The 25,129-nt window shown below is 35.6% G+C and overlaps 3 protein-coding genes across 4 annotated transcripts; 1 reads left to right on the forward strand and 2 right to left on the reverse strand.

The window, feature by feature from the left end:
• Positions 1-79: 79 nt before the first annotated feature.
• On the reverse strand, positions 80-3,545 carry LOC106099343 (GPI mannosyltransferase 4). Its single transcript, XM_013277865.1, has 3 exons — positions 3,237-3,545; positions 2,046-2,985; positions 80-1,531 (listed from the first exon to the last, which is right to left on the reverse strand). Exons 1-3 carry the CDS (start codon positions 3,400-3,402, stop codon positions 679-681), a joined length of 1,959 nt encoding a protein of 652 aa, XP_013133319.1. The 5' UTR covers positions 3,403-3,545; the 3' UTR covers positions 80-678.
• A 1,709-nt stretch (positions 3,546-5,254) lies between these two features.
• Positions 5,255-17,284, reverse strand: LOC106099304 (histone deacetylase 6). Of its 2 annotated transcripts, none has more exons than XM_013277816.1 (19): positions 17,126-17,284; positions 16,919-17,056; positions 16,630-16,716; positions 16,132-16,262; positions 15,461-15,644; positions 13,949-14,151; positions 13,355-13,423; positions 13,086-13,278; positions 12,251-12,310; positions 11,670-11,863; positions 10,715-10,965; positions 10,055-10,136; positions 9,432-9,578; positions 8,841-8,964; positions 8,052-8,279; positions 7,268-7,393; positions 6,830-6,959; positions 5,851-6,608; positions 5,255-5,474 (listed from the first exon to the last, which is right to left on the reverse strand). In XM_013277816.1, exons 1-19 carry the CDS (start codon positions 17,126-17,128, stop codon positions 5,256-5,258), a joined length of 3,327 nt encoding a protein of 1,108 aa, XP_013133270.1. In that variant the 5' UTR covers positions 17,129-17,284; the 3' UTR covers position 5,255. The 2 variants fall into 2 exon arrangements, with proteins under 2 accessions (XP_013133270.1, XP_013133269.1); XM_013277815.1 differs by lacking the exon at positions 12,251-12,310 and adding an exon at positions 12,339-12,398.
• Positions 17,285-18,056: 772 nt separating this feature from the next.
• LOC106099348 (mitochondrial intermediate peptidase) lies at positions 18,057-25,117 on the forward strand. Its single transcript, XM_013277873.1, has 11 exons — positions 18,057-18,218; positions 18,928-19,187; positions 19,644-19,895; positions 20,110-20,298; positions 20,683-20,999; positions 21,587-21,750; positions 22,215-22,436; positions 23,176-23,289; positions 23,563-23,685; positions 24,080-24,262; positions 24,594-25,117. The coding sequence occupies exons 1-11, from the start codon at positions 18,072-18,074 to the stop codon at positions 24,714-24,716; spliced, it is 2,094 nt and encodes a 697-aa protein (XP_013133327.1). The 5' UTR covers positions 18,057-18,071; the 3' UTR covers positions 24,717-25,117.
• Positions 25,118-25,129: the final 12 nt, after the last annotated feature.

Raw genomic sequence — 25,129 nt, forward strand, 5'->3', positions numbered from 1 at the left:
TAGCACTTTCATTTCTCCTTATTTATCCCAAGCGTAAGTTGTAGATGACAGAAAAGAAAAGAAATTCAAGCATTGCATATCTTTATTGTAGTGTAATATAATAACCAAATGTAAGCAACACTACTTTTGTGAAATATTTTACAATCATCTTTGGTACACGGTGTACAAGATTTCTGCAAATTTTGCATCACAGTAAAATAAAACTAAATATTAAACATTTGTGGTGACAACGTATTCATAAAGTGTATTTAGGTTGAATTTAAGTTATTTCTGGAAAAATTAATTTAGTAAATTAATAATTGATGAACTCACAATTAAATTTAATTTTACATTTACAGTATTTAACAAAAAGTCTTTTAACAGATTTCAAATTTATTACACCCAGCTCTAAATATAAGATTGAAAATGACTGTTTAGGATCTTAAATACTTAAGATATTTACCACTATTTGGTAAAATAATTACGACGATGTTGTAACAACATGAACAAAAATGGCACTTATGATAAAAGGATATTCATAACATAAAGTTAAACAAAAACAATTGAGCAATTTAATATAGCATACCATAATACGTACAACTAAAAATAAAATGCGTGTAAAGCGCACAAACATGTCTTTTGTTTCAGATCTTTGAAATCATTATTTAAAAATACTTAACATATCATAAAGGCGGTGCATTATATTTTATAATTTGAAGGCCTTACGCGATAAATTCTAAGACAAAATCTCTTTAGAAAACAAGTTATTCGTTGGAAAAAGTCTAAATCAACAATCTGAGATTCATTTCTTAAGACATTACTTTCAAAACAGAATTGATCCCTACTGCTTGGAAATTTCGGGAAAGCTTCCGTACAAAAGTGGGGGTAGTATGAAAATTCGTGTTCTATATCTATATAAGTGTACATTCTGGACGCTGCACGGATTTCTTTTTCCAAAGAGCATGGAGACGCGATATAAAATCTGTACTGTCTTTTATATTTATGTAGCAACATTTCAGCATCGGTTAAAACTTCATCTATTTTAATAAACAGATCCTCTATTGGTAATGAACCATATTTATAAATGAATGTTGTCGGAGTCAATCTGTACTTGCGACCTGTATTTTTATCCTTCCAAAGTTTTGTAGTACTTTCCAATTGTAACAAATAGCTAGGTATACTATAGCTGTGTGTTGTTATTACATGCGTATGGACTCCGTAATAACTTTTAATTTCCTGATGCAAAGTATTACTGAAAGGTATAATTCCACCTTGGTGTATAAATCCAAAAAACATTGTTAGTAAAATGTTAATTATGTACCAAGTATAGCATAGAGTATTCTTTACACTTCGTTTTATCGTTGTGTCAGCTTCGTTGGGATGAAGATGATTCCCGTAAAGGTAAATTAGTGGAATTAATATTGGGATGATGAACCTTGCCTCTTGGTGTGGAATCAACGAAAGTAATGCGACAGGGGTTATCAGAGAGAAAAGCATCAGCCCTGTAATACTTTGTATTCTTGGCAATTTACTGTACTGTCCACGGATGAATCTGGAACAAGAATAGTAAACTATATGTTACTAATATTATAAATGCGATAGATTAGATAGATGGAAGTTTGTTAGTCATCTCCAGAATGGATAAAAGGATCTAGCCAAAATTTGGCTTAGACGTAAAGCATAGTCTGGAAAAACACATTTTTAAGTATTGTTTTATTTCCCTGCAGACGGAGATGCAGGCGATTGTTAGTACTAAATACTCTTAAGTAATATTTGTTCAATTATGTACTTGTAATAACTTTTTATTTTTATTATCTGCAATTCTTTCTAAATATGGCAAACAATACCTTATTCAACAATTGTGAATGAGAACACAAAACAGTTTACATAACAATGGATTGTCATGTGTATTTTATTTTCTTCGTAATTAGCATAATAAATTAAATTAACAATACCATTTTCTTCATTGTTCTTTGTAGATTCTTTTGTAAACCTAAATTGAATCTTAAGAAATCTTACTACATTAGACTTTAAATTGGGTATTCAAATATAGAAATTAAAATTACCTGTAAGTGTTGCCAGATAGAGTGATGAAAGCTAATATTCCCAAAACATTGAATAATAGTGGTATATTGACAACTAAATGCAGCCAACGAGGATGCAGCCCATGTTCCTTGAGATTCCTTGTATCCATGTTATATCTTAGGAAGTTTAGTGGTGTAACGACCCAATTGTCCCACGACAGCTTCAGAGATTCGACATCCGCACTTGTCAGGTAACCATAGTAACAAGAGTCAACTAATATAAGCAGTAGCGCCATTGGTACGCCGCAAAGCATGAATGTAAAGATCCTAAAGTGAAAATCTTTAAAACCAACAACTTTGGAACCCAATCCTCTGTGTAACCAGAAAAAAACTGGAGCAAAAGCAAAACAAATAAACGTTGGACGGTTAAATATACCAATTACAACTAAACTTGCAAGAAGAAATACCCTATTCAAGGAATGTTCTGGCAAATGTGTCTTAAGTTTAAAAATTTTAACTTTCTCCACTGGAGTTTCTGCCTGTTTGTATTTCTCAGTCAGAAATTCATCATGATAGATAACTTTATCTGATATACACATGCATTCAGCAACTAACATAAGTAATAAGGAGAAGAAAATCATTTCAAAAGTATTGGAAAAGCTTCTACAACAATAGACAAACACAACATATGAACTTGCAAATATTTTCAGTCTATTCCGAAAATTTTGACCATAGAGAATACATATTTTGTACAAACAATAATCATTAATCAGAGAAAGGAGACATATGAAAAGTCTCGGTATGGTTAACAGGTAATATGGTGTTTGTAAATCAATGTTAAAATAGGCTTTTGCATATGGGTTTAAGATACGAATGAACTGTAGTGGTATTCCAAGCACCATCTTTGGTACAAACATATTTCTGATTGGAAATTTTGGATTGAACTCCCATGTTCTGGCAACATCGATTGTGAAGACATCACCTAAAAAATTTCAAAATTCATAAGTACTTGAATGTATGTTATTTAACTCACTTATTGATTCTATGCAATGTAAATAAAATTGTATAGAACACAATACACAGACTTTAAACAAGACAATGGTTTTTGTTAAACTTCATGAACTACATTTAAAAAATAAATTTACTATATTTATAAGTTACAAGTCATAAATGGTTAACACAGGGTAAATAAAAATCTAACATTAGATTTAGTTAAACATGACTATCCCTTACCTGCAATAACTTCAACATTTTGAAAGAATTCATCAGGATGTATGTAGCCCAACTGCGGCAGTAAAGTCAAAACGAATCTTGCAACCACTAACAACCAATACGATAACGGTAGCGTTGCAGGTTTTCTGAATGAAATAGCTTTAAATATCTCAGTTTTTATAAACATTTTATCTTGGCGCTACGTAACTAGGATATTTGTAGTTATTGAATGCGTTAAAAAGTCCATTGAAATGAATTTATTCTATTTAACAACGGAAGTTTTCAATTCAATCGGACATTTTTCATTAAAAACTGACATCTGTCAGTCGCCTGACATGTATGACATTGACAACCAAATGCCGCCTGTCAACCACTCGAAAGGTGTGGCTTACTAAAAAAATTGAGTCCTTCAGGTAAATTATATTTCGACCACTGTGTTTGCTGAGTTGATGCCTAGTATAGTCCACTTCAAACTTCTTCAATCTAAAATGTAGCAAACAATTCGAGTAATTGCAAGCTCGTCTACATTTCATCATCATCCACTAGCCCTTATTCCTTACGGAGGGTCGGCACAGTATGTGCTGCTATTCCATACATCTCTATCAGCCGTCATATCTGAATCCACTCCATTCTTAAGCATATCCTCTTTCACGCAATCCATCCATACTTTCTTCGGTCTTCCTCTACCTTTGTAGCCATCCACATTCAATCTTAACACTTTCTGGTTTATGTCCCCATCGTTTCATCTACAATTATAGGGAAAAATAACCCAAACACTGTTTGATGATATGCCTTTATTATTTGTTACATTAATTTCAGAAAAAATCTAGTAGTTACAGTTATTTAGCTGATGATTCAATAATTAAGGCTGGTTAAAAAATTTATAACTTCAGATAATCACCAAAGGGTACAAAGTTCACAATTATTGTGTTTTAGACTTCAACAGATCCCAAAGAGACAGTGGAAGATCATATACCATAAGACTAGATGATGTTTACAGAATGCATTGAAATTTGAAAATACGACATAAATGAGTCCAAACCATCTTATTTAATTTGTGCGAAAATAAAACGATCACTAATCTATTACAAATAAAATTTAATTACTTTGTTAAAAAAATGCAATTAAAAATACTGGCCCATATAATTTTATGCGTCTTAAGTCTAAGAATCAAAAATAAATATAAATTAGAATTATAATTCATTAAAATAAATACAAAATAATATAAAGGGTGGCATCATTTGCTTTGTATCGTAGAAATACAATAAAAATAAAGATGCCACTATGGCAGGTTTTAATTCTATATTGCCAATACATAAAAATAGTTAAGAGCCAGACAAGCAAAGTTTTTTGAGTTTTTATCATTGAAAAAATGCATATTTGATTTTAATACTAAGCTGTAACTTTTTTTATTTTTGTTGCCTTTTGTCCATTTTTTATAAAAACAATTATTTGGTATATTTTTTAGTAATCACACTAAACACTATTTTTTTTTACCTAATTCACCTAAATGTAGGGATGTCATATTGAATTATGTGTAATGTATATTACATGAAGTAATATATTTTTTTTAATTGATGTATAAAGTCAATCGGAATTTTTAAAGATATAATTTTTATTAATGTCATTAATTAATTATGTCTTAATTAGGCCAGTTTTTTGTGCGGTTGTAACATTATTTATGAAAAAAAAAACATACACAAGTAAGTCACAATAGGATACAATTTCTAAAACATATGTTAAGAATTATAAATGCAGTTATATAGTTTAATAACGTAATGTCTTTTAATTAAAATTATTATTTTAATACATATAAATATATAGCTATGATACTAAATATTCAAATTCCATAGATGGATTTTAACATAATACATAATATTCAAAATACCAGGATGGTACTAATCACACAGGGCGCCCGGGCGTATGTAATCAGTTTGGCGCCCATTGATTGGTGTTCGTAAGAGTCCGGCGCCCGCAGGCTTCTGACAGGCGCCCGGGCGCCCCTTGTATTTAGGGACTACGACAGCCCAACAAAATACATTATGCCAGATGTATATCAGTTTTGTAACACCATGGCATATCTTCGCCGAATTTGCATTTATGTGCGTTATTCTTAGCGTCGTATAGCAGTTGGTTGTCGACGTAAGAGTCGCACACGTTGCACCATACGGACAGGTCAAGTAGTGAGAGGACCAGCGGGTGTTGTGTTGCTTTGTAGTGCGCTTGCATGTGGCCGTTTATACTGCGCCCGCATGCAGTCTATGGAAGAAGTTATTAAAATTAGACTCGGTTATCACTGGCTTTCAAGTAGTGCTTACGATGTGATAACCTCATTTTAACGGAATTTGGTGTTTAAGCATGGCCTAATCATTTTACAAATTTGTTAAATATTTTAATATAGTTTCAGTTTTTTATGTTATCTTATCAATAGTAAATATATTTTTATTAAAATTTATAAAATAATTTATTAAAATTACAATATCTAAACAATTTTCGCTGCATACAAGAGTTTTGATTATTTTCTTAGTTGAAGAAATATGTCAAAAAAATTATTTAAAAGAAAAAACTTGAAGCATGGCATTATATCAATGTTATGTTACCGGAAAATGAAAAAAAAAAGAAAGTTTATACTCACAACATAACAGTGCAGACAGACCCAATTTTCATTCTTCTCATCGCAGTCCACACATTTGACACCTTGTTCAAACTTTACAGACTCAGGTATAGCGAACAGAGTGTCCAAGTGTGGGCACCACGGCGCCGGCACCACCGCAAACATCTCCCCATCCACTAAAGCCTGCATATTCTCAGAAAGATAATCCACTAAAGTTTGTTTCTCTTCCTCTTTGTTACCTTTATCTTTGTCACTTGAACTACCCTCACCAGAAGATTTCGAACAACCCGCATCTTTATTTATTTTGCTGTCATCTTCATCATCAGTACCACAATGTATACCATCTGTACATTTATTTATGTTCAAATTCATCATATCACTTGTCAATCCTTGTAGACCGTTAGATGCTTTAGAAGTGACTTTCGCTGACACTGGCTTTTGTGGAACAGGGCTACTGATTATTAACCCTCTAGAAGGTGCTGGTTTATCTAGAATATTCTTTATTGGTAACGCTAACTGGAATTTTAGACTCTTCCAGTATTTCTTTTGTGTTTTGATGACGTTATTTATAGTTTCTACAGCGGACCAGTGGATTTCTTCTTCTGGGTTGTAGTTTAACTCTATGGGGTCTCCGAGTAACGCTTTGGTGCACATTGTCATAGCATATGAAGTGCTTGATATGTTATAACCGCCTTCTAAGCAGAGGATAATTTTGCCTCCAGCTAACCCTTTTAGCATTTGAGTCATACGTCCATAGCATTCTGGTAAAACTTTACAACCTGTTGGTGGGATAAAGATTTTCTAAATAGTGACACACTCAGAGTCCTTAACTGGACACTGTGAGCGATCATTAGTTTACATTGAATGTGAAAGGAGTTTTTTAGGAGTTTATTATGATACAATTTAAGGCAGTTTTTTTTTAAGTTTACTTAAGAATTGTACCAAAAATTAGAGTATTTTTATATAAATTTAAAAATAAAAGTTTAGTAGTAATACTCACCGCCTAAAGGATCGTTGATACAAGCATCAAAACCTGCTGAAACTATGACCAACTCCGGGTTGTATTCGTAAGCTATGGGCAGAACAACTTGCGTGAACGCCGCCATGTACTCCAAGTTACCCATACCACGCTAAAATACAATAAAGTAAAAACTTTATACTGTCAGTCTCATGCATGTTGTGAAAATTGAATGTGGGAGGTACAAATTTTACATTAAAAATATTTTAGAACTTTTGCCCGCGGCTCCGTCCGCGTCATATTAAAAAAAAAAACAAAGGCCTATATATCTATACTAAATTTATAGTATTTTGTATTTTTTAGTATTTCCTCAGTATGATAAATCGCTCACACATGGAATATACATACATATAACATATACATATAACAGGTTAATTGGTCTAAAAGTACATAAAACTTTATTATTTATTCCCTTATTACCTTATTCCAGGGTATGTTGACATTGTACCCCTCCCCCGCGCCCTCCCCCACCGCCTTGTAGTCCGCGTCCTTCGAGTGCGGGAAGAACGCAGCGTTGTCGTACCGATGTATCGACATGTATAGTATCTGTAGCATTTAAAAATTCACTAAATTTAAATTAAAAAAAACACGAAAATGCTGAAATCTATAAACAAAAGGTGCAGATTAAAACAACGCAGAATTTCAGATGATAATTTTGAATCTTACGCTAACCATAAATATAGAGTACTGTCAAATTGACATATACATGTGGGATGTGTGAGTGCGAGTTTCCGAACGAAGATGTAAGAGTGAATGCTTGATTTTGACTGACGTATGAAAGACAGAGTGAATGCAGGAAAGAGTGCAAGAAAGACGTGTAATAAGACGGAAAAAACATAGTGAAAAATTTTTATCTTGTAAAGTAGGGAAGGGTGAAAAATAAAGCTTTAAACGAAGACGGCTGTTTGTTTTACCGCCCCAACCCTACATTCATAAAAAAATAATCTTAAATTAACTTTTATAAAATTGTATAAACCAATTTTATCCAATTACTAGTAATATAGCACCCATCGTCATTTATAATAAGGGCCTGTCCCACCAAATTTTAATTGTCTGATAAAAATCCAACATGTAAAATAGAAATATCGGTTTTTATTAACTTATCTGATCTTTTTAAAGCTATCTGAGCCTCTATCAGTCAGTAGTGGGACTGGCCCTAAATGAATTAGGGGTCTTCCTTACTAATCTGAGTGTGAATACTTACTCTATTATCATCATAAGTGATATTCTGAGTGCCGTTGCCGTGATGCACATCCCAGTCCAGGATAAGCAGACGTTTGACGCCATGCGCTTGTACCGCGTACGTGGCCGCCATCGCCGCGTTGTTCAGCAAACAGAACCCGCTCGGCATATCCGCCTCCGCGTGGTGTCCGGGCGGACGCACCACGCACACACCCGCACTCGCCACTTTAGACAATACTGCGTCTACTGTCTATTGGGATAAGGCTCAAATTAGATTGCAAAGAATACCTATTCACCAGGAATGTTAGACAAATTTGGGCCTTCTGCCTAAGGAACTTAGGTTCAAGGCTCAAATTAGAATGCATATAATAGCTAGTATACAATGTTAGTCAATTCTGCGTCGTCTGTATATGGGAATAAAGTTCAAGTTAGGATAAATCTCAAAGGAATTCTGATGTTGATCAACATTGTGTCTACTGTGTATTGAAATAAGACTCAAATTAGATTGCATTGAGTAGGTACGAGCATGTAATGCTTTTCAATACTGCGACTTCTGCCTTTATATATAAGATTAAAATTGGAATAGACCGAACACATACAAGAATGTCAGTCAATACTGCGTCTACTATATAAGGGAATAAAATTCAAATTAGAATACATGGAATATAAGATTTAAATTAAAATGCATTACGTATTTTGTCGCGTCTGCAACTTTAGTTATTTTGTTTTATATTTATAAAGTTCAAATTAGGATGAATGTACACTGGTTTTCTTTGTTTTTGTTGTGTAGATTTTTATATATTGAGGTAACCTGTAGTACGCAGCCGGCGGCGACAGCTGCACTCTCCAGTGTATCAGGGTGGAAGTACAGGGAATTGTAATCATCTTTCTGGTTATTTAGATGACGCAGTTTGGTGGTCGCCAGTTCTTTTAACCTTAAAAAAGCAACTTTGTTACTTTATGCTAAAAATAGATGATCCACGCGTCTATATTCACTATATTACTAATATTATAAACGCGAAAAATTTAATGGTAGCTTGTTAGTTTGTGGTCTAAACTGCTTAACGGATTTTGATGAAATTTGGCATAGATGTAGAGGATAGTCTGGAAGAACACATAGGATTTGATCCTGGAAATAGTTACGATTCCTGCGGGACACATTAATTTTAATTTTTCATGTTCACTAGATAATTCTGTGGTTCAACATATCTTATTGAATTTTGGCACAGATAAAACAAAATCTAGAGTAACACTTGGGATATATATATATCCCGAAAGACATTTTTTTTTGTTTTTTTAATACTGCACAGAAAGTCGCGGGCAACAGTTAATAAACTAAAATGTAGTTTTAATATTCGTGTTTCGTAAATTTGTTGGTGGGTCAACGTAAACTGGTTGTTACCTATCGAGATGCTTCTGTGTATGCACGGCCAGTATCTCCTGGTCCGTGGCGGTGCGCGCGCTCAGAGCGTGCAGGCGCTCCAGCAGACCGAAGTCGCGGTGTCGCTCGTGGATACGCATTATACGTTCCGGACACTCCACGTGGTCTCTGTTAAGGAAATTGTATTATCTATACTAATATTATAGAGAGGAAAACTTTATTTAATTGTAATGAATAGATTTTAAAACTACTGAGCCGATTTAAAAAAAAATCATTTACCGTTAGAAAGGTAATTTATCCGTAACATGGCTCCGCGCCCTTCGGTGGGGACATATAGCTAGCTGGTGATGATAATGGGTTCATTTTTTAATTGTTTTTTATTTATTTTAAATTTTACCCAGACGGAGTCGCGGGCAAAAGCTAGTATAAGATATAATACATGTATATGAAATATTAATACAATAACTAAATACCGATATCAATTTTTTCGATAATCTGTTGATGCTATAATTTTAATGGCGCGAAAAGAAAAGTTTTAGATGATATTTTAAAAAGTTTGCTATAGCTATACAACGATTTGTATATTTGACTGTGTGTTCAGATTATTCAATAAAAAAAAATGTAACTAAATACACAGTACTTACGGTTCGCAGATATTTTTATGTTTGAGCATAGCTTCATCGTAAATGTAACACACAGCATGCTGAGGTAAGGACAGATCCGTTACTGTAATAAAAAATATACATACTAGCTGTTGCTCACGACTTTGCCTGCGTGAAATTAATAAAATAGTAAAAATATAGCCTATGTTAGTGATAACATAGTTTTTAATGGTGCAAGAATTTTAATCGGTCCAATAGTTTTTTAAGTTATTTAAATACATACAAAAATACAAATCTTTGTATAGATAATCTATACTATTATAATAAAGCGTAAACACACACTTCTTTGTTGCCTAAGATGTCAGCAATCACAGCATATTTTTGAATAATTATCTTTTTAATAAAAAGCCCTACTCTTACGTCACGCTTTAGGATATATATTTTTACGCCTATAAACTTACTGGGTAAATATTTTGGATAAAATCACTAATGTGGGAAAGAGACCATAAGTTGCTACCAACATCAAGGAAGCAAGATTGCCATAGTAAGGTAATTCGTATTTTCACATTTGCAATTGAGAATTTGACAGATGTAAACAATAAAATACCGTTTTTAATTTCACGAGGATGAAGCCGCATGGAAACAGCTATTATATTTGCAATACAAGACAGTTTTAAATAATTTTCATTTAAACTCTCTTACCTATTCTCAAATGATTTAATCTATCTTCATTTTTCCTTATTGTTTTTTCATCCTGTTTGGGATAGCAGTCTCTTGTAGCGAACTTGTCAGGTCTCGTTTCGTCTCCCTCCCACTTATGGACAACTATATGCTTCTCTTTCAGTTCGTCGTCGACATTCAGAACCTTGCCTACACTATATGTAGACTGGTACTTGAAACAACGCCAATATGGCTTCTGTACGTAGATGCAGTTTAATATCGATTCGCGAATCCTGAAAAATATTTAAAAAAATCTCTTATTATAAATAGACACCTGTATGTTTGTAAAGTGTTAATTCAAAGAAAAAACTCAAACAAAAACAGGGGTTTTTAAAAATATCTTTGGAATTTCGAGGATTTCGCTCGACTAGAGATAAAACCAGTTATGGCAGGAGGGGGTGGAGGTAAGATATTTTGACAGCTTTCCCTTATAGAGACAAAAATCGTAAAATAAATATACAAATTCATTTAAAACAATGTGTCTACAATCCATAGAGACTCACATAAACAATTTAAAACAACTTGTAAGGGTATATTAAAAATGTACAAGCATTCTCTTTGAAATAAAGTATTTTCACTACCCCCCCCCCCCCTTCGGTCATCAGGTCATCAGTTGGCGGTGCCCATTCTTACAAATTTCAAATACAATGCAATTTGTAGCATTGCATTTGAACAATTATATCGTACTAGTTTTCCGCGTGGAATTAAAAAAAAAACAAAAGTGAGTAGCCTATGTGTTCTTCCAGACTATCCTCTACATCCATACCAAATTTCATCGAAATCCGTTCAGCCGTTTAGGCTACAAACTCTAACAAACATCCATCCATCCATCCATCTAAACTTTCGCATTTATAATATTAGTAAGATTGTGACCTAGGGTTCAAGAATCAGTCAGAATTGCTGATTTTAACAATAACCAATTATGTAATATACTGACGAGTCGCTAGGCTCCCCCGTGGCAGTGAGCATGGGCGGCGGGTGCCCCAGCAGCGAGCGCAGCGTCAGCGCCGCGCCCTCCGCCAGCGAGCTGCGGCAGTACCCGCCCTCCAGCACCACGCACAGCGCGGGGCACACGCACATCAGCAGGTGCACCAAACTAGCGTAGCACGCCGGCGTCACTTGCATCTCACCCTACATTATTATATTTTTACTGTGCATCCATACTCAAATATAATTGATTTCCAGAAAAACTTCCTATAACGCTCTTGATGGGTTCGCGTTATAATCCCCCTAAAGCCATAAATTGCGTTATAGAGAATTATTTGGAATATTCGCCTTATAGAGGATACTTTTCGCGTTAAATAGGATATAAGTATGTTTTATATTTGTTTGTAATAATTTTAACAAAACCAATTTAAATCTTAAATTATTTTAGAAATATTTATGTTCAAAAACCATGACAATGGCTAATTAGTGGGGAATAAAATAAAAAAATTGGTACAAATAGGGCAATGTCTAAAGAACATTAAATAAATATTAATTAAGATTTGTATTATAAACTTATTTAAATAGACTTACTTTTTCATCACCCAACGCGGAGTCGAATCCCGCAGACACAAGAACTAGTTGTGGCTGGTACTGAAAGAGATATAGAAAGAAGAAGTACCTCAGGACATCCGATGGCAGCGTCGTAGCCCGCAGATATTATGATCAGCTCCGGTTGGTACTGCCGTTGTTAGAAAAATACATATACTATGTTAATATACCTTATATTACATTGGGGATTATGGAAGTCGCCACGGGCAGATGCCCCATCTAGTATCGAAACTAAGAAAATATATCAATTTTCTAACAGTAACCCGCTTTAAATTATTTGCGCTAGGGCCGGCTAGCTCCACGCAATACCACGACTACACAGAAGAGAGGAGTGAAGTGCGAGAAATTCCACCTGCAATCTAGTCTAAGGGCTAATTTTAGTCCTTTGCCCTTCCTACCCAAAATATTTAGCATCATTAATAATTCTGCTGCAAATGATTACTAAAATATACTTTTTAATTGAGGTATTGGTACAATTGTGTTAAATATGAGTTTTAAACTAGACACATTGTTTTCTCTTTTTAACTGAATTCTCAAAAGGAGATTATCAATTTTTTTTATAGAATTTTTTATATGTTGGGATCAGTAGCCTCGCACTAGATGCAGCCTGTATGTAAGGGTCCTGCTCTTAAGATTAAACAAACGATCGTTAGACGGCAACAAATCAGTTAACAATCATATAATTCGTTTGTATGTTTTTTTCTCTTTCGCACATCCGTCTTATTTTCTTTCACATTTGTACTACACAATTCCCATATAGAGATTTAAATACTACAAATAACTTAACTTAAATAGAAAAAAATCTACGACAACTAACCTCCAAAGCCATAGGCAACAACAGCTGATGCCATATCGCGAGGTAGTCCGCGTCTCCCATACCGGTAGTATTGAGAGGGACGTTGAAATTAAAACCTTTGCCGCGACCTTCTCCGATATAATTGAAGTCAGATTGACGTAAATTAGGCCAGAATTTCCCATGCTCGTAGCGATGGATCGAGAAGTATACAACCCTAGGAAAAAGAATTCAGTAAGAACTGACATAAAATTTAAGTCTTATTAGCATAGAAAATTATAATCATGTCGTACCTATCGTCCTCATAGAACATCTGTTGAGTGGCTTGTCCGTGATGTACATCCCAATCTACTATCAAAATCCTGAAAAAAAAAACATTAGAAATACGTTACTTTTCTTTTATTCAAACTAGCCGTCACCCACTACATCGTGCATGAGTTATATTCTTGCAGTCTCATGAAAATTGATCCAGCCATTACGGAGATATTATCCGGAACCAAGGGCGGATCCTGCTTTGGCGCCAGGGGGGGGGGGTTACATAGTCGTGGTCAAGTTTGTCAAGTTCTTGACCAACCAGTTTGGGGGTGGGGGGTTCATGACCCTCGTGATCCTCCCCTTGGATTCGCCCTTGCCCGGAACAAAATTTTAGAAGTTGGTTTTCGTTTCCAGCAACGCAAATACATTACGAAATTTGATTTTTTTTAAATATTAAATACAGATCCTTTAATTTATATATATAGATAGATAAAAAAAAATATTGGCTCAAAAAGATAGGTTTATCAGTATAGACAGCTTTAGGTCATCATTGGGTAATCAACACTAGAAAATGCTACCTACCAGACGCGAAGCTATATTCAGGTATCTTGCAGTCCGTGTATGGCACTTACCTACTAAGTCCTCTATTATCAATGGCATGTTTAGCTGCGAGTGCGACGTTGTTATAAAAGCAGTATCCGCATGGCTCCGCGCGCATGGCGTGGTGTCCGGGCGGCCGCACCAGCGCCGCGCCGTTTTGCACCTCACCGGTTATAATGCGGTCTACCATGTCGATGGTAGAGCCCGCGGCGAGCAAAGCCAACTCGTGGGTACTCTAAAAGTTTACATATCTTTGCTTCAATAAAAGAAATAGAAATGGACTTCAGGACAAAAATTTACAATTTGTAGTACACTTTTTTTTAGGAAAAACTACTGGTTAGTTTTCAATTTTGAGAAAATTGAGACCAAATGTAAACTTTTCCCATAAAAAAAACGCATAAATCGAATTATAAATCGCAGCGTAATCAAAACACAAATATAAAAGAAGAGAACTTTGAGAAGTCAGTTAAAAGGTTGATTTTTTTTGTGACTGAATGGTCACTGTTTGCCTTGAAGAGGCATTTACAGATTCACCGGGCTTGAGGTGGCCGAGCACATGGCGCTTAGCCTAAACCTCGTCTATGAGTAAATAAGCTCGAGGGCTCCTTCAAGAGCCTTGGCACTAGCCGTTACTTCGTTATTATTAAAAGGTTGAGTGGTATCCCATTTGTTCGTTTTTATTGTTTTTGTCCTGACCTATTTAATGAAAAAGCCGAAGTTTTCAGTTATGTAGCTTAAAATAATAGCTTAATACCTTGATTTGATTATCATATTTTGACATAAGCAAACGAAAGTGATTAGATAAATATTTTGTTGATAACTATGTTACTAAAAAATACCAGACTCAAAACAATACATGGAATTCCCCTTAAATATTGTTATGTTGACAGATTATGTTGATAATATTATGAAGATATGTGCCAAGATAACATATGATAATTTCTCAAAAACCTGCCTTTACTACAAACAGGAAAATGGACAGAATTCTTTATTAAAACCAAATATATCTCCATTTAACATCCTGGTATATGAATATGAACATTATGGGAAATGATGACAACATTAAGATTATATTAAGACTCAATATAGATGACTACAAAGGTAAGGGGATATGGAAGGAAGGATGGATGGAAAAAGGGAATGATTTTAGATAGGACAGATTATAGACATATAGACAACCCTCCTAGGGACAATAACAGGCCTGACTTTAGTCCCTTTCACTTTCCACCCTTTTCTTAAGTGGAAAGGAGGGGAAGGAAAAGTGGAAGGAGAAATGTCCTCTTTATGTGCATCTCCGCCTCCATGCACTAAAGGTAGGTAATGCATCTGCAATTGCCAATGTTTATAGGCAGCAGTCGCTTTCCTTTACGGTGGTTTCAGGTGGCCGCTTACTCATTTGCCACCTTATATTATAAAAAAGGTGGTGAAATTACCATACATAAACAGTATGTGTATATAAAATGTTTCAAGTCCAACACATAAAGCATTTATCTATATTATTAAGATTTTATTTATGTAATGTAAATAAATATGTAAATACTTACAGGGTGTATATAAATCGCGTCATATTTAGATGATACTTCTTCCAAATATTCAATATTGTCGTTTTTATGTGTAGCCTTCAGAGTATCATAGACAGAAGGTGAGTGTAGAGTGAGCAATTCTTCTTTAGTCGCCGCTCTTGGTTGGTACTGCTTACATTGTTGTATTAAATTCAACTCACGACATCTGCAAGGAACAATTTTAATTTAATAAGATTCTGTTAAGTATCTGTTTTGTATATGTTACATTTAAATAAAAAAAGAGTATATTGTTTGTAGGATATGGGTTACTATGATCGGGTTGTTTTAGTTGGAGGCCTAATTTTAGTCACTTTCCCGTTTCACCCTTTTCTTATATGGAAAGGATTGGATGAGAAAGTGGATTTATTGGTGGAGGAAACACATAGGAAGGAGAAATATCCTCTTTATGTGTGTCTTCTCCTCTGTTGATTTAAGGTAGGCAATGAATCTGCAATTGATGACGTCTATAGGCAGCGGTTGCTTCGCCACATTAACGGATTGAGGTGGCCGCTTGCTGCTTTGCCACCGTATTGCATAAAAACAAGTTTCGGATATTTTGGCACAGTTGGATGCACCATGATCATGGGTCGACTCAAATGATGCAGAAGTGCCTAAACCCTTACATTTAAGAATTAAATTTGGTAGAAACTTACCTTTCCAAAACTCCAATCAACCTTTCAGGACATTCTGGATAATTGTCGTCCCAGAGACACCTGTGCTCTGCCATACGAGGCTCTGTTACAAGCCCTGTTGGACCTTTGACTATCGCTTTGGAATCCATAGCCTGTTTAATGATTAAAACAATCAAAAATAAAGTTTTAACAAAATCATTAATTACAATGAAATTTTGTAGTTTTATGAGTAACTAGCTTTAGCCCGCAACTCCGTCCGCATGGAAATAAGTAAAACTGAGTAGCATATGTGTTCTTCAAGACTATCCTCTATGTCTATGCCAAATTTCATAGAAATCCGTTCAGCCGTTTAGGCTACAAACTCCAACAAAGATCCATCCATCCATCTATCTCCACTTAAACTAAACTTTCACATTTTTATTATTAGACTGAGTTTGAAAGTATAATATGAAATTAATTAAACAATATTTCTAAGTTTGTAATTTTAAAATAATGTAGAATAAAATAATTTAAACTCACAATTTGGTAAAAGTCCTTTACCAGTGAATCAATAACTTGTTTCTTCTTAAAATTCTTCCTTTTTGCAGTAACAACTACCGCAGATGGCTGCAATATGAATATAAAATCACTTTTATTGTGTTTAAATTATCTTTATAATACTGATAAATGTGATAAACCTATGCGACTGTTTAAAGTAATGTTATCTTATGTAAACAATAATATATTTCTATTTACGCATACCATTGTTTTTATCTTATTATTTAAAATTATATGTACATTTGTATTGAGGATTGTCAAAAATTATTACCTTTGCACCTGCAGACATAGCTCTTGTTTGTATTTTGGCTTTTCGTGCACCGTTTCTCGTAAGTATATTGGATGGTGGTGTGCACTTTTTATTCTCTCCAGCGGAACGACGTTGTTGTTGCGGTGGCAGAGGGGTGGACTGGATAACCAAAGAAATAATTACTGTTGCTCACAAATGAAACATAACTCTTGAATTATCAATTCTAACCATTGTTATAAAACGTGCCCGGTAATTTCATTGAATAGGAACGAAACTAAAAATTTTCTACAATTTACTACAAAATGTAATCCAACATTTTATTATTCATAGCTTTCATTTTATAATATTATTTAAATTATAAACATTTGCGTCCTTTTCCGTCGCAATTATTTTGACATTTAGGCATGTTCTTGACAGTTCGCTTTGACTTTTACCTTTTTAAATTGTGACATATCCAAAAGTTTTAAAATAACTCAGCCAGCAAACGAAACTAGTTTTCAGTAAAGATACTCTTTTTTTAGATTTTTATTTATGAGATAATAAGATAAACAAGTTTAAGGTACTTATTTTATTCTCTTACAGAACTGAAAATTACAAAGATACAGAAAGAGTGATACAAAATATCAGTCAAAGATGACATTTGCGAGATAAAAATATCTCGCAATCTTATCAAAGAATCCTGCAATCTGTCATAAAAAATCACTGAAAAGCGAAAGCAGGAACTTTAGACAATATTTATATGAAAAAACTTTAATCGTTGTTATTGTGACCGATCTAACCTTCGCTTTTACCCAGAATAAAGCGAATCGACAATATAACTAGGTAAGTTGAATTTAACCTTATTTAGATTGAAGCTCTTATATAGTTACAGATTTTTTTTTTATAGCAAGGAATTTAGATTAAACAATTGACGATATCACTTTTAAGATATATGATCTAAACTTAATGAAATAATTAAAAATAATATTGATTTTCATAGAGAAGGTACTTGAATAAAAGTGCTGTTACTTGATGTGAAAAGTGAAAGGAATTATAAATATTTAAATCTCTATTTCATTATATTTAAAACTCATTCTAATCAAAGTATCTGGCTAACATATCAAAGGATATTGTTAAATGGTTTGTAGCATTTGGTAACCATTGATTGTTGTCTTTTAGATTTACACATGTTGCCATGAAGTTGTTTAGGCCAATATCAGTGCTGCGTCATGGCCGGAGACGTAGGGTATCACGAGGGGTCAGCACCTGGACACCATTGGCTACTGCCTTCAACACACGACCCAACTCTAGGCCTGTCTTTGACACATTAAGGGAGAGAACAGTAAGTTGTATTTTACTTATAGAAGCTAATTGATAAAATTTGTACTAATATTTATTTATCGACTTATTCCTAAGTTTAACTTTATACCACACAAGCTGTTGCCCGCGACTTCGTCCGCGTAGTATTAGAAAAAATACAAACTATATAAATTACAAAAAGTTACGTATCCCTCGGGAACCGGACATTTCTCGGGGATGAAGCTTATCCCATGTGTACTCCATACTTTGTTTTATATTTGTGCCAAATTTCAATAAGTTATGTTAATCAGTTGCAGAATGATCGAGTAAACAAACAGTAAAACTATTCCCGGGATAAAAAGTAGCCTATGTGTTCTTCCAGACTATGCTCTAAACCTATGCCAAATTTCATAGAGATCCGTTCAGCCGTTTAGGCTACAAATGCTAACAAACATCCATCCATCCATCCATCTATCCATCCATCCATCCATCCATCCATCCATCCATCCATCCATCCATCCATCCATCCATCCATGCATCCATCCATCCATCCATCCATCTAAACTTTCGCATTTATAATATTAGCAAGAAGTAAGATTTATTTAGAAGGCTGATAAAGTATAATAGATGAATAATGTTTTTTTAATCAGCCCAAATCACTATTTGAGTTTATTCATTACATACAACTTTGTATTAACAATTTTTTCCTCTTATAATAAAAATGTATAAAAACTACTACTTTGCATCTTCAGGGACTTTTTAACAAACCGGAACTGACCAGTTTCGAAGGTTTCTACACATTAAGGGATCAGGCTATTGCAGCAACGGACAGATTGATAGAGGAAGCTATATCTGGTCCCTCAAGACCTATGGTGGAAGTATTTGATGAGCTATCCGATACATTATGTAAAGTGGCAGATTTAGCGGAGTTTGTGAGGATTGCTCATCCGCAGCCGCATTTCGCAAGTGCTGCTGAAGATGCTTGTATAAGTATCAGTGGTGTTGTGGAAAAGTAAGTGTTTAATTTATAATTTACACAACCTTGATTTCAACTGAAAAAAACTGAATCAATAACGAACTGAATATTATATACTGCGCTTCGAGAGTGATTCTTACAATCTGACAGTAAATAAGGAAAATATTGCCAGAGAAAATAATATTTTAATAACTTTTTAAACAATTAAATTGAAGTTGAAATGATCTAAACTGATATACTAATATTATTAAGAGGAAAGATTTGTATTTATCTATGTGTTGAGATAACTCAAAAACTGAGCAGCTTTGAAAAATTCTTTCACCAATAAAGAGCTATGTTATCAGTAACAAAAGCTATACTTTTTAATATATTTTAATTTCATGCGAACAAAGTCACGAGCAATAGTTAGTGTTTTATAATATTCTACATATATACATGATTTGTTTCTCAATTATTAGGAACATAATTTGAATTTTTACACACTATTTCCAGATTAAACACACATAAAGGTTTATACGAAGCGTTACGTGATTCAGTGAAACGGGGGACGTCCGGTGACCAACATTTAGCGGAGCTATTCCTATTTGACTTTGAGCAGAGCGGCATACAACTGGAAGATGAGCCTCGCAAGCGAGTGGTGGCCCTCAATGACCTTATACTGCAGACGGGGCAGCGCTTCATGGCCGGAGCTGCGAAACCACGACGTGTACCGAGATCTGCTGTACCGCAGAATGTCAGGCAGTTGTAAGTTATTATTATATTTTATTTCTTTTAAAAGTATATGATAAATTGACTTGTGTTTGTTATTTGAATGTCTTATCCATAAATTGACGATTTTAATGGCCTTGCATAATGAAAAACTTGGTTTACATCTGGCATTAGATGTGTCTGTATGTAATGACTAGCTGGCGACTGTACTTTTAAATGAGTAGAAGTAATGTTTTTTCTGTGTGTGTAGTTTCAGCAGCGAGGGCGAGCACGTGATAGTGAGCGGGGTGTACGCGGAGTGCGGCGAGGCGGCGGCGCGCGAGGCGGCCTACCGCCTGTACCTGGCGCCGGAGCCCGCGCAGGCCCGCCTGCTGGCCGCCGCGCTGGCCGCTCGCCACGAGATGGCAACCTTGTGCGGCTTCCACAGCTATGCTGACAGGTATTTATTATATTCTGATGGGTTTATACAAAATGAAAGTACAGTACAAAAACAATTTTGCATAATATATACGTAGACTGTTTAGGCTAGCCTTTACCGTATATTAACATTTAAATACGTCTTAAATAATAAACTACGCCTAAACTCCAAATTAAGTCAAAGTAACTGTTGCTCACGACTTCTTCCACGTAAATTTATAAATTAAAAAACACAATAAAAAATACAACCTATGTTACTGACTGAAAACATAACCTTATTGGTGAAAGATTTTTTTTTAATCTGGCTAGTTTTTGAATTGTTTCAATATATACAAAAAAACAAATCTTTCCTCTTTATAATATTAGTATAGAAGTATAGATAAGCATTATAATAAATTTTTTCCAGAGCAATTAAAGCGAGTGTAATGGAAAACTCGTCGAATGTTCGAGAATTCCTCGACATACTCTCAGATAACTTGCACGACAGAGCTAAGATGGACTTTGATACAATGTTGAAGATGAAAAAACAGGAAACTCCGTACCAAGATAGTGTGATGTGTTGGGACACGCCGTACTACACGCATAAGGCGAAAACACAACTTCTAAATGTTGCCAACTCAGATTTCAGTCCGTATTTCTCTTTGGGAGCTTGTATGGAAGGTCTGAATATGCTCTGTCAAGAATTGTATGGGATTACTTTGAAGCCGGAAGAAATGTTGCCCGGTGAGTAATTCATACAATTTTTAATAATACTTGGTTAGGTCTGTCTGTGTAGATAATGAAAATCTTAAACTCTTCATGTAGTTTACAATCTAACAGATGTCAAAATTATAATAGAATTTATTGTTACGTATTTAAATGTAGTTTCAATATTTGACTGTGACTCTCGTTGTGGTCACATAAATTTAAGCATTATTTTACAAAATTTAAATCTCAGTTATATAGATTTTTTTTAATACTCTGTGGATGGAATGGATGGATATATGTTTCTTAAATCGCAGCAACAGCCTATATTATGTACAAACTCTAACAAACATCCATCCATTGTGCATTGATTATGTTAGTAAGATTAGTATGAAGTAAGATATGAAGGATGTAAATACGCTTCGGACCAATGTTACTAACATAAATGCGAAAATTTGTATGAATGGATGGTTTTTACTACATATTTTTAGAACAATTAACGGATCTAAAGGAAATTTGGCATAGATGTAGAATATAATCTAGAAGAAGACAGAGGCTATTTTTTTTTTAATTTAACGTGGGTGTCGGGCGAAAGCTAGCATGTCCAGAATGTTTGTGGTGTGCAGGCGAGTCGTGGTCCCCCGACGTGTACAAGCTGGCGGTGGAGCACGCGCGGGAGGGGCTGCTGGGCCACGTGTACTGCGACCTGTACGAGCGGCCCGGCAAGCCGCACCAGGACAGCCACTTCACCATACAGGGCGGCAAGATGCTGCCCGACGGCACCTACCAGGTAACCTCCACTGTAATAACAGATACCTTGACTAGGTACGGAGCTGAAATCGGCAGAACTGTGCGCCTTGAGGGTCAGTGGGGCTATGGGTAGTGGTGGGCTACTACCACATAGTGCTAAGATATCTGCTCCGTTCCGGAGTAGCGGTGCAACATTCAATCATTGGCATAACGTCCCTGCCCTATGACATCTGTCAATGTCAAAGAATAGGATAAGTGCGCTAATTCTATAGGAAAGCGACGACACAATTAAACTAGCTTTCGTCTGCGACTTCGTCGATGCGGAATTTTAAGAAATTTGTAAGCAGGAAGCCTATGTGTCCTTCCAGATTAAGTTCTACATTTGTTCCAAATTTCATCGAGTTCAGTGCTTTAGTAAACTCTAACAAATATATATCAAAACTTTCGCATTTATAATATTAAATTGTGTTCGTATATATTTGAAAAGTGTATTGGTGTGTTCAGAACCCGATAGTGGTGATAATGTTGTCGCTGAGCGGCGGGCACCGCTGCGGGCCGGCGCTGCTGGGCGCGGGCGCCGTCGACAACCTGTTCCACGAGGCGGGGCACGCGCTGCACTCCATGCTGGGCCGCGCGCCGCACCAGCACGTGGCCGGCACGCGCTGCGCCACCGACCTCGCCGAGCTGCCCAGCGTGCTGCTGGAGCACTTCGCCGCCGAGCCGCAGGTAACAATATCTGAAACCTGGACACGTCACTAATCACTTGTTGAGCCGCAGCTCAGCAGCTCAGCTGAATTCCGCAGGTAACCAACACTTGTAGACTAGAAACGTGTTAAATCAGCTCTAAGCAGACATAATTTTGATATGTTGAGCTAAGACAAACTAATGATTTAGTTCTAATCTGTCCAGTGATTTGTTACTCACGTAAATTATAATTTTACACGTAAAATGATTTGGCTCACAGCTTAGTTCAACGTGTTCCTGCATAGAAATGCAGCTGTAAGCCGTTTCACCGATAGAAATGAGCCGTGATCTGCAGCTCAATTTTAATAGAGTTACCCATTAAGTTATTAAAACTTTCGTGAGACATTATACTATATAAATTATAACACGGCTAAACTCACGCGATAACATTCGGTGTAGGCACCGACAGTTTCGAACCCGTTGGGGGTCCTTCAGGGTGAGTGATTAATCGGTTATACTCGCTATCGCGTCGCGACGGTCACTGCGTGCCCTCGCCCGCATCGCGCGTTTCGACAGGGCGGGGGGCGCGGGGGGTCTGTCAAACTGTCGGTGCCTACACCGAATGTTATCACGTGAGTTTAGCCGTGTTATAATTTATAGAATTACCCATCACTAAATGTGTCAATAATCAGTCCAATGTGATTGGATCGACATCGACACAATCTGGAGCTAAAATCATGTTAATTTATTTTCATATATAATTTGTGTGTGTTGTGTGCAGGTGGTGCGTCGTTTCGCGCGTCACTTCCAGACGCGGGAGCCGATGCCCGAGGACATGCTGCAGAGACTCTGCGCCTCCAAACATCTCTTCGGAGCCAGCGAGATGCAGCTGCAGGTATACACATTTACACTAATATATTTACAAAAATAATAAAAAGGATGGTTTTTATTTATTATAATACTGGTGTGCTTTGACGATTTCGAGAATTTGAGACAAACATTACAAGCCAATAACAGCATAAAAAGCAGGATTGGTATTGTTAGCCAATGATAAAGGCCTTTGTTGTCATTGAAACATTTATTTTAAACAATAAAATAAAGTTTTTATAGTGACATGCGGATGAAGTCACATTGGAACATATAAGTCACTATAAATGTGATATTTCAGGTGTTCTATTCAGCACTGGACCAGCAGTACCACGGGCCGGAGGCGGCGCTGGGGCGCGACACCACGGACGTCCTCAAACAAGTGCAGAAACAGTACTACGGCCTGCCTTATGTTGAGAACACGGTAAGTAGCGCTATTTGCATTTAAAAAAAAATGCAATTAATTTGTAGTAGTTTATGTATATTTGTCGCCGAAAGAGGTCGCTATTCTAAGTTAATTATTTCACGAAGGTCGCCGAAAGATGGCGGTGTTTCAAATGATCCACTTTGTTATCGAAAGAGGGCGCTGTTATCAATACCTTTTACAAGTATAAAATAGAAACAATATGTGTTACTAACTTCCATCTGTGACTCCACCTGCATTGTATTAATAAAAACCAAAGAAAGTAACCTTATGTGTTCTTTTAGACTATCCTCTACAACTATGCCGAATTTCATCCAGATCCGTTCAGCACTTTAGGCTACAAACTCTAACATCCATCCATTTTCGCTGTATAATATTATGTGTATCATCGCAGGCATGGCAGCACCGCTTCAGCCACCTGGTGGGGTACGGGGCGAAGTACTACTCGTACCTGATATCTCGCGCGGCGGCGTGGGGCGCCTGGAGCACGCAGTTCTCTCCGCGCCCGCTCTGCAGCGACGCCGGACATGCGTTCCGACACGGAGTGCTGAGACACGGCGGCGCTAAGCCTCCACGGGTACATAATAAACTGTTGTGGAACTTTGAACCCACTTCACATTACCGTAATATTACTTTATCGGCAACTCTTAATCAGTACCGACGTCTGGAAAAAATCCCTTCTCTTTACAAAATGATTTTTTTTTTCGAAATCTACAGCAGCCACTTACCCAAAAATTGTCTGTAGTTTACTTTAAAAAACTTTTTCTTGACTAATGGTTAAATAATATAAAAATTATATCTGCCATACTTAGAGGTTTAGAAAAATCTACACTAAGGTTCTTTAGGTACTATTAATAATTCGGAATGAGGCAGTATACTTAACTTGTAATAAACACTTTTTGATTTAGAAACTTCTACAAGACTACTTGGGTATGGAGATAACACCGCGAGCGCTCGCCAACGCACTGACAGACGAACTGGACCACCACAAAGACAACTTGGACAGGGTCATCAGAATATCGGAAAAATAAATGATCTCCAAAGAAAACTCATGGAATAGAATATATCATCATGTATATAGATGGATTTTAAGATTTTGTCTTGTATTCATTGTACAGTTTTCATACGAGTCTCGTTTTAGACTAGATTTAAAAATTTAATTTTTTTTTAACATTGAAATGTTTTTAAACTCTCACTAGTGTAGTCCTGACGTGTTCAACAAGACTTTCGAGCAAAGTAATAAAAGCATAATAATATATTAATTAACTTTACTTTTTGATGGAAAGTATAAAACCACCTAAATATTGAACTAACTTCGGACGAAGAATTCTTAATTCCTGGTAATGGAAACCGAGATTCTTAAAATAATCAAAGTTAAATAATTTGTTTCAGATGTTAATATTAATTTTTAAACATTTTTAAATATTGTGATGTTGAGTATTAT

This window comes from Papilio polytes, unplaced genomic scaffold (assembly GCF_000836215.1).
Source record: "Papilio polytes unplaced genomic scaffold, Ppol_1.0 DF824135.1, whole genome shotgun sequence".
Classification (NCBI taxonomy): Eukaryota; Metazoa; Arthropoda; class Insecta; order Lepidoptera; family Papilionidae; genus Papilio; species Papilio polytes.